Source organism: Ahaetulla prasina, chromosome 9 (assembly GCF_028640845.1).
Source record: "Ahaetulla prasina isolate Xishuangbanna chromosome 9, ASM2864084v1, whole genome shotgun sequence".
Classification (NCBI taxonomy): Eukaryota; Metazoa; Chordata; class Lepidosauria; order Squamata; family Colubridae; genus Ahaetulla; species Ahaetulla prasina.
Genome location: NC_080547.1, coordinates 14,012,149 through 14,021,749, shown reverse-complemented (window position 1 = coordinate 14,021,749; position 9,601 = coordinate 14,012,149). Strand labels below are relative to the sequence as shown.

The following is a 9,601-nucleotide window of genomic DNA, read 5'->3' as shown; positions in this document are numbered from 1 at the left end:
ACTCTCTCCTTCAGCACCATGGAGAGCAGCCCCGTCACTTGCCATTCAGGTGGGCGACTGGATGCCCAAGCCGGCCTTCCCTCCGCCCTGCTAATTCGCCATTGGCTGGTTGGAGATGCCCCTCTCGAAGCGGTCCTCAAAGGCACATGTCTCTCCCTCCCCGCCTCCCGCCCCTGGCCTCCAAAAGATCTTGAAGATCGCGGCGCGCTTCTCGCCCGGCTCATCCAGGGCGGCAGAGGAGAAGGCGGATCGCCCCCTCCCCGAGCTCCGAGGAGCGTGGGCACCCCGATCCGTCCACCACGGGCAGAGTTGGGCGAAAGGGACGAGATGAATCTCAACTTCACCTCGCCCGCCGTGGCCCCCAGGCCGACCTCCTTCTTCATCGAAGACATCCTGCTCCATAAGCCCAAACCCATGCGAGATGTGGGGCCCGAGGCTTTCCACGGAGCCTTGGCCTCACGCGTGCCTCTGCTGGACTATGGGTACCCGCTGATGCCACCCCCGGCCATTTTGGCACCTCACCCGCATCATCCGCTCCACAAACCCGATCATCATCATCATCACCCCTATTTCTTGACCACTTCGGGTAAGCCTCTCTTCTCTCCAGGGTCGGTTGGGTAATGTGGCAGCGGGGAGAGTCTTCAGGTTAAGAGTTTGGGCGGGGGGAGACAGAAGCTGGGGTTCCCTGGCAGCCGGCCCGGGTCAGGGCAAAGCAACCAAGGCCATCAGCAGGGGAAAGGAATCCTTTTGGGGGGGAACGTGCAAAGAACGGCGTAGTAGGGCCTCGGAAAGGAAACCATGTTGATGTTTGAAATCGCCCAGCTGCACGCGGGATCTTGGGCAGAGCAGAGGTTACCTGCGGAGATCGGAGCCCGCAACCTGTCGGGTTTGCGGTCCAGGTAAGCGAGCTGCCCTCTCAAGTAACAAGCTTGCCTTCCGTTCTATCCGCCACGGGTGGAAATTCAGAGTCCCCTTTTGAAGTCTCTTTCCTCGCTCCCACCCCCCCAATAAATAGCGGTTTTATTTCAGTTGTTTTTAAGCGGCACTTCCGCTGCTTCCTTCCACTCCTTGGGGGTATTTCCAGGGTTTCCTTAAACGCAGCGATCCTTCCTGGAAATTTTCGGACAATTGTAACTTTTCAAAAGAATCCTTATTTCTGATATTTGCAACCAAGCAAATTGGTTGCGCTTGCCTTATATACTTAATCCCTTTCGGGCCATCAGGAAGGCTATATTTTTGTTAATTTCCAATTAAGCATCAGGAAGTTAGTTTTACAGAGTTCCTAAGGAAGGAAGGAAGGAAGGAAGGAAGGAAGGAAAAGAAAGGAGAGGAGAGGAAAGGAAAGAAACGGATAGAAGGAAGGAAGGAAAGGACAGGAAAGGACAGGAAAGGAAAGAAACAGAAGGAAGGAAGGAAGGAAGGAAGGAAGGAAGGAAGGAAAGGAAAGGAAAGGAAAGGAAAGGAAAGGAAAGGAAAGGAAAGGAAAGGAAAGAAGGAAGGAAGGAAAAAGGAAAGAAGGAAGAAAAGGAAGGAAGGAAGAAAAGGAAGGAAGAAAAGGAAGGAAGGAAGGACTTCTTTGATTAAAAAGTATTTAATCATTTTCAATCTTACATTCTATTCCATAAAATACTGGTTTTTCCAAATTTTCTCTACAATAGGTGAGGGCTGCGCCTTAGAATCTGTTTAGAGAGACTCAGGAAAAAGCCGTTCATTTGGAAAGCGACCAAACCGTTACTTTTATTTGCTTTTGACTAAAATTCCGATCTTTAAAGAGATAAAAGGGTTGTATATGCTGCCACTGTATTAACCTGCCGCCGCGACTCTTTATATATAAAAAGAAGGAGTGGGTGGGTGGGTGGGGAAGATACTGTAAAAGAAACGGGGGGGAAAGCGCACGCTTAGCAACGCAAACTTCTGTTTTGGGAAGGAAGGCGCTGGCGGAGGAGGTCAACGGGGCTAATTCTCAAGAACGCGCAGGATTATAGCTCAAGACAGTCAGAGTATATATAGTATTCTTCCTTACTTGGGAGTCAAATTCATTTAACGCAGTTGAATTATTTCACTAGCACTAATGATCGTCCCAACGATGCTTTTGCAAGAGGCAACTGGACAAGTCCCAGTGTCCTGAAAAACCATCTTTGGGACAACGGTGACTTGGGTGACGGAGAACCTCCGTAGACATTTAGCGCCGATGATGTTACCTGGTTTGGGTAATGAAACATCTGCAAGAAAGCAAGAAGGCTCAGAGAGCACTAAGCTCCCCCCCCCCATTTATTTCTGAGCACCTTTGGTAAAAATTATTGTAAAAATTATTGATAATTGGGCGGCGGGGGTAAACAGAGAAAGAACGCACACACACCCCAAATTATCTTGGCACACTGGCCAAGGATTCAGAGTTTCGCCACTTCAGAACGAAAAATCGGTTAAATGAGTGGGTTTGCTCCCCACTCATTCCGTTAGTTTTATTCCAAAACAGAGGAGTCGCTGCCCAAATCTAAGCAATGCAAAGTCATCCCCCAAAACTGCGAAACTAGGGTAACGGCTACCCTGAGCCCGTTTTCCTGGAACCATCCCAAGAACCAGGGACTTGCTTCGGCGCCCCTTCCCCAAGACGCGTTCAAATTATCGGGAAGAATCGAGGATCAAAAAATAAGAGGATGAGGAGCTTTCCCCCTGGCAAGCCGTCGTAGTTGCCATCCTATATATAAAATTTGCTTAGATAGACTATAAGCTCCACCGAAAATCAAAACTGCCCTTCGGAGGTGCAAACGGCAGGATTGCCCAGAAACAGGAATCAACGGGGTCAGAAGTCAAACCGCGGGCAGAGACGTCCCCACGTAACCCGGGACACGCCTGTAGATAAACGAACTGTTCTTTTTTCAAGAGCTGGCGGTTGGGGAGTGGGGTGTCTTTAGCAAAGTTCCGGGCCTTTTATTTGGACTGGGCGCCAAAGCTAAGGTCTGTAGGTTCCAGGACGTCCCACTTCAATGCATCCCCGCCGGGAAAGCTGCTCAAGACGGGATCGGCGAGCAAGGAACCGCGCTTCTATAGGGCGCAGGACCCACAAACACGCGAGTTTCCCGAGGCCGGGATGGGCAGGGGCGTTTTTCTTTCGGAAAGGAAGAGAAATTCGGTCCGAGAAAAATGTGGAGCGCTCTCGGGCTCGAAAAAGGGAATAATAATAATAATAATAATAATAATAATAATAATAATAATAATAATAATAATAATAATAATAATAATAATAATAATAGAAGCAGCAGCACCAGTCAACGGTATTTGTGATGCATTTTTGAATGTTCCATTGACTTAGTTTCAAGTTTAATATAAAGTAAATAATAATAATAATAATAATAATAATAATAATAATAATAATAATAATAATAATAATAATAATAATAATAATAATAATAATAATAATAATAATAATAATAATAATAGCAGCACCAGTCAATGGTATTGTGATGCATTTTTGAATGTTCATTTGACTGAGTTTCAAGTTTAATGAATAAAGTTAACAACAACAACAACAACAACAACAACAACAACAACAACAACAACAACAACAATAATTCGTCTCCTCGGCGGCCGACCAAACTCCTGGGCGTTAGAAGCCTCGATCGGTTCCTCCCAAGAAGTTTCTTCTGGAGACCTTTTCTGGGGGTCTGGATGCCCTGGACTCCCCCAGTCTGCTTCGGGGCTGCACCGCTCCCTTGAATTCAGGCGTCCGAGGTGCGTGGGTAGCTGAGGTTTTGGATCCCGCAGCGCGCTTCCCTAGCGTTAGGGCTGCCAGACAGAGGGGAAGGCCTCGGGAGTCTCCTCCGCAGGGTTGTTGTAAGGTAGGTTAGTTGAAAGGACACCAATCGCATAATCGGGCGACTGCAACAGAGCCGGCTCAGGGAGGGTTCGGGGGCCAACCGGTAAATCACGAACCCCCCCGCCCCACAAATAACGAACTCTCCTTGTAGCTTGTACACTTGCAACTCCGCCGCGGGGTTAGTCCGTAGCTCAGGCTGCTGGAAGCAGAAACAGAAGCCACGGAGGTGAGGAAAGGTTACTCAGAGCCTTCGTGGGGTTGTGGCGGGGCGGGGCGGGGAGTCATTTTACAGAAAGAATGATAACCCCGAACCCCGTTAGCAGCAAGCAACTATCCCGTGTCTCCACTAAAATAGGCGAAAACAGAGAACAAGACTTCAAGGGCGTAAAATAGCTCCGGTTCCACGTGGCCCCTCTCCCCAACGCGGTGGGAGTCGAGTGCCCATCATCCCCAGCAAACGGGGCCGTACCGCAGCCAAAGGGCCTAAAACGCGCGCCTGAGTCTTGCAGAAAACATTTGGGAGAAAAGAGGCTTCGGGCGGCCTCGCGGGGCAGGAATTCCCTGGCTGCGCCTAAATTTTTTAGCTGTCCGGGAAAAAGTTTCTAAAAGAGTTTCGGGGGGTTGGGGGGGGCTGGGGATCTACCAAAATTATTGCAGGATCGTGGGTAGTGTGTTTTATGCATGCCTGTGATGGGGAAGCAAACGCTGGTGTTTCTATCTTGATTTTCAAGGGCTCTTTTGTTGCCTGCTTTTTAACGGTTGGTTGAACTTTCTCTTCCTTCCTCGACCCGCTGAATGGACTCAAAGAGAGTCCGGGCTGGCTTTGCACAAGACCCGAAGACAAACTATGATTTGTAGTTTAATTGGTAGAGTGAACACAGCCCTGGCCCTGCCGCCTTTTATTCGGAAAAACCTCCCATTTTCTGGATCAACCTTCCTTCCTTCCTTCCTTCCTTCCTTCCTTCCTTCCTTCCTTCCTTCCTCCTCCTCCTCCTCCTCCTCCTCCTCCTCCTCCTCCTCCTCCTCCTCCTCCTCCTCTTTCTTCTTCTTCTTCTTCTTCTTCTTCTTCTTCTTCTTCTTCTTCTTCTTCTTCTTCTTCTTCTTCTTCTTCTTCTTCTTCTTCTTCTTCTTCTTCTTCTGCATCCATCCTCCGAAATGCAGAGATGGGGATGGCTGGATGGGAATCCCCAACCCGACCCCGACTCAATCCGGGCCACGAGAAAGCGGGGAAGGAAAGCGCAGAGGCGCTTTCGATGGAGCTGCCAAAGCCAGAGGTCGTCTACCCCACTTGGGGAAAGGCCGGGGTAGCCCGTGATTGGCCCGGGGAAGCCGATGCGGGACTCCAGAGCTTGGATTCCCCCCTACTTTTTAAAAATCCGGGGTGGGAAAAACTGCAGGGTCTCCCTCCACCCCTCCGACCAGGTCCTTGTCTTGTTCCTCGCAGGGGTGCCCATGCCGGCTCTCTTCCAGCCTCACCCGCACGCGGAACTGCCGGGCAAGCACTGTCGCCGCCGGAAAGCCCGCACCGTTTTCTCCGATTCGCAACTCTCGGGCTTGGAGAAGCGCTTCGAGATCCAGCGCTACCTGTCCACGCCGGAGCGCGTCGAGTTGGCCACGGCGCTCAGCCTCTCCGAGACGCAGGTAAGGGCCGAGGGGGAATCCCCCACCTCACAACTTGCCAAGTCGGCGGGGGTGGGGTGGGGGCGGGAGACGGGACAAAACAGCCTTTATTATTTACGGATTCATTTTATTTTAATGTATTTATTAAAGTTTTTATACCGCCCGTGGGGGCGTCAAGCGACTCTTAGACAGCTTACAAGCAGCCGTCCTTCGCTGGGAGGTCGCCTGAACTCCCGGCTTCTTCTTAGCATCAGGCAGAGACCTCAAAGCTTTTTAACTGTTATTTTACTCTGTATTTATATGTACCTTTTTATTCGCCTGTGAACCGCCCTGAGTCCCTAGGGAGATAGGGCGGTATACAAATATGATAAATAAAATAAAAATAAATAAAAGCAAGATGGGTGAAAGACTCCTGGGCGAACCACTGTATGATGCCAAGTTCGTACAAACTGGCTCCTGAACTGATCCGCTCTCTGCAAAGGAGACTGTAAGTGAGGTCCCAGATGGAAGCGTGCAAAATGTGAAGCCGCCATCTCGAAGCAAATAAGAGGAATAAACAATAGTCATGATTCATTAAAGTTCTGGGCAAAATTCAGAAAAAGATTCCGTCTCCCTTCCGAGATATTTATATATATATATATATATATATATATATATATATATATATATATATATATATGTTAGGGATTGAATAGGACCAGGGAAAGAAAGCATCGAAGGTTTCTATGAAGATTCTTCATCATCCAGGTCACGGATGTTTTGGTTTGTTTTTTTCCCAAGAGACTTCCTTTGTTTTCCTTTGAAGACGTTTCGCTTCTCGTGCAAGGAGCTTCTTCAGCTCTCTTCTCTTCGGCTTTTCCTTTCCTTCAAAGGAAAAAGAAAAAAGAAAATCCAGTTGCCTCTTGAAAAAAACAAAACAAAACACCTTTGGGACATCGAAGGTTTCACACGGGTTTGCTCAGAAATAAATCGATGGATTTCAGTGGGCCACTGAATGAAATTTGTAACGGGCTGCACCCTCATCTCTTCCATCCATGGGGCGAGGAGGAGGAGGAGGAGGAGGAGGAGGAGGAAAATATGAAAGAGAAGGAGGAGGAGAAGGAAAATACAGGAGGAGGAGAAGGAGGTAGAGGAGGAGAAGGAAGAAGAAGAAGAGGAAGAAGAACAACAAGAAGAGGAGCAGGAGGAAGGGATGAAGGAGAAGGAGGAGAATGAAGAGGAAGTAAGAAGAAGACGAGGAGGAGCAGGAGCAGGAGCAGCAGGAGGAGGAAGGGACGGAGGAGGAGGAGGAGGAGGAGGAGGAGGAGGAGGAGGAGGAGGAGGAGGAGGAGGAGGAGGAGGAGAGGGAGGGAGGCTGCACTTGAAGATATTTGATGCCCCCCAGCAAAACTCAACTGGATTTATTTTCGAGAAAAGCGGCATTGAATCTGTTGGGGGGCAGGGGTTGGCCGGCTGGGGATGATGGGAACTATAGTCCAATAACATCCAGACGGTCCCATTTCGTACTGATCGGAAAATAAGGCGATCTTAAATAAGGCTCAAGGGACACGGTGGCTCAGAGGCTAAGACGCTGAGCTTGTCGATCGAAAGGTCTGCAGTTCAGGGGTTCGAATCCCTACTGTCGCCTAGCGGGGTGAGTTCCCCTTACTTGTCCCAGCTTCTGCCAACCTAGCAATTGGAAAGCACGTAAAAAATGCCAGTAGTAAAATAAGGACCACCTTTGGTGGGAAGGTAACAGCGTTCCCTGCGCCTTTGGCGTTTAGTCATGGCGGCCACATGACCACGGAGACGTCTTTGGACAGCGCTGGCTCTTCGGCTTTGAAACGGAGATGAGCACCGCCCCCTAGAGTTGGGAACCACTAGCACATATGTGCGAGGGGAACCTTTACCTTACCTTTAAATAAGGCTCATTCTTTGCACCCGCCCCAAGGAAGATTAAAACAAAAGTACCCCAAATTATTCCGCCCATTATTCTGGTGTCTTCAGGTGAGTTCACATGACGCTAATACCTCAACTGGACCACAAACCCATAAAAGAGTTGAGTTGGCCAAATAAATAAATACATAAACATCTTAGCCAAAATTCTCCCGAATCCAGCTCTGTTTCTAGCTGCAATGGGTGAATCCAGACTCGCTTCTCTCTCCCCCACCCCCCCACCTCCCGCAGGTGAAGACCTGGTTCCAGAACCGACGGATGAAACACAAAAAGCAGCTACGGAAAAGCCAGGACGACGTCAAAGCGGCTGGGCCCGAGGGGGCGGACCTGGCGTCCGGAGACTCGGAGCTGGACCCACCGGGCCAAGCTAGCGTCGCTTCGACCTCCGAGGTCCGTCCAAGCGGCCCCGCGCCGGCTTTTCTGCCGGAGGACCCGGAAGACGAGGTTGACATAATCGAGGGTGGGGAGCTGTGCGGGCCCCAGCACCTCATTTAAGACGTTCTGGGGGCGCGGAACGTCGGAACTGGAGCCGGGGGGCCCAGGCCGGGAGGGAAGGCGAGCGAGCGGCTGCTGAGAAAGAGACTTCGGGCGTCTCACAGGGATCGGAGGGCCTTCCCTCCTCTTCCTCTTCCCTTCTCAGGACGAGGGGGCGTTGCTTTGCCAGCATGTCCCGCCCAACCCCTTCTCGAGGCCAGGGAAACGTCGTGTGAAACGGGCTGGGAGGATGCGGGCTGGGGTTCGGAAAGACCTGAGGTTGGAAAACACAACCCCTCAACACTGCCTTTTCCTCCTATCTCACCTTTCCACTCCCAACATCCCCAGTTTTTTTAAAAAATGCGAAGACTGGAAAGGAACCCGCATCGCCTCTTTGGGTTGAGTTGTGTGAATGGGACTGGGTTAGGGTTAGGGTTGCTGGAAGGACCCGCGGCTTTTCTCCGCTTACCCACAACCTGTAGGGAAAAAAAGGCCTAGGACACGTGGAAAGCTCGGACAGGTGAGGAAACCTCTACATATCGGCCGTTTCCCCCCCCCTCCAACTCGCGTGAAAGTGGCCAGGGTCGTCGGAACCACGAGGGTGACTTGATTCTGCGCGGTTTTTTAATCCCCAAATACAAATGTTATACTCCTGCAAGCCTCCTTAAGATACGTGTTGAAAAAAAGAAGGGAAGCGGGATCGGGGCTAGGTGGTTTAAGCGCTGCGGAACCCCTTTTCTTTGGAGCAGGCGTTAAAAATGGTTTAACGCGGGTCGAAATTTGTTCCTGGTTTGTGGGTTTTCAGGGCTTTCTTTTTCTTTTACAAATCAGGGCGGCTAGTTCTCACGAAGCGCTCTAGAGGAAGCGACCGTCTTTCCGTCGGTTCACAAATTACCTTTTGAAGCCGAAGGAAAATTTTGTCATTGGGGGAAAGTCGTGAGAAGGGGAGGGGGGGGAAACCCATCACCAAAACGGAGCGGAAGGAAGGAAGGAAGGGAGGGAGGGAGGGAAAGAAAGAAAGAGAAAGAAAGAAAGAAAGAAAGAAAGAAAGAAAGAAAGAAAGAAAGAAAGAAAGAAAGAAAGAAAGAAAGAAAGATGATGGATGGAAGGAAGGAAGGAAGGAAGGAAGCTGATGGATAGGAGGGAGGGAGGAAGGAAGGAAGGAAGGAAGGAAGGAAGGAAGGAAGAAAGTTGATGGAAGGAAGGAGGGAAGGAAGGAAGGAAGCTGATGGATAGGAGGAAGGAAGGAAGAAAGAAAGAAAGAAAAAGAGAAAAAAGAAAAAAGAGAAAGAAAGAAAGAAAGCTAGCTGATGGATGGAAGGAAGGAAGAAAGGAAGGAAGGAAGGAAGGAAGGAAGGAAGGAAGGAAGAAAGGAAGGAAGGAAGGAAGGAAGCTGATGGATAGGAGGAAGGAAGGAAGGAAGGAAGGAAGGAAGGAAGGAAGGAAGGAAGGAAGGAAGGAAGGAAGGAAGGAAGGAAGGAAGCGGTCTTGAATTTTACCCGAGGCGAAATAAAACAAAACCCTGTGGAAGAATTCAGGAAGAGAACTGATCATAATTTTGAAACCTAAAACGGGGCTGGGAAAGAGCGAGGGGGAAACTTAAGAGCAACCGGCGGGGGCGGGATGTCTCCAAACCATGCGTGTCAAATGTCTTCTTTAAAGGAACCCAAGGGGAATCGGGAAGAGCAAATTTCCCCCGGCGCTTACAAAACTGGAAGTGGTTGGTGTGGACGTCTTATATCCGTTTATTTCAGA

General features: G+C 49.8%; 1 protein-coding gene across 1 annotated transcript; it reads left to right on the top strand.

Annotated features, from left to right (window-relative positions):
* Window positions 1-327: 327 nt before the first annotated feature.
* On the top strand, window positions 328-7,867 carry BSX (brain specific homeobox). Its single transcript, XM_058194086.1, has 3 exons — window positions 328-586; window positions 5,262-5,458; window positions 7,604-7,867. The coding sequence occupies exons 1-3, from the start codon at window positions 328-330 to the stop codon at window positions 7,865-7,867; spliced, it is 720 nt and encodes a 239-aa protein (XP_058050069.1).
* The last annotated feature ends 1,734 nt before the right edge of the window (window positions 7,868-9,601 follow it).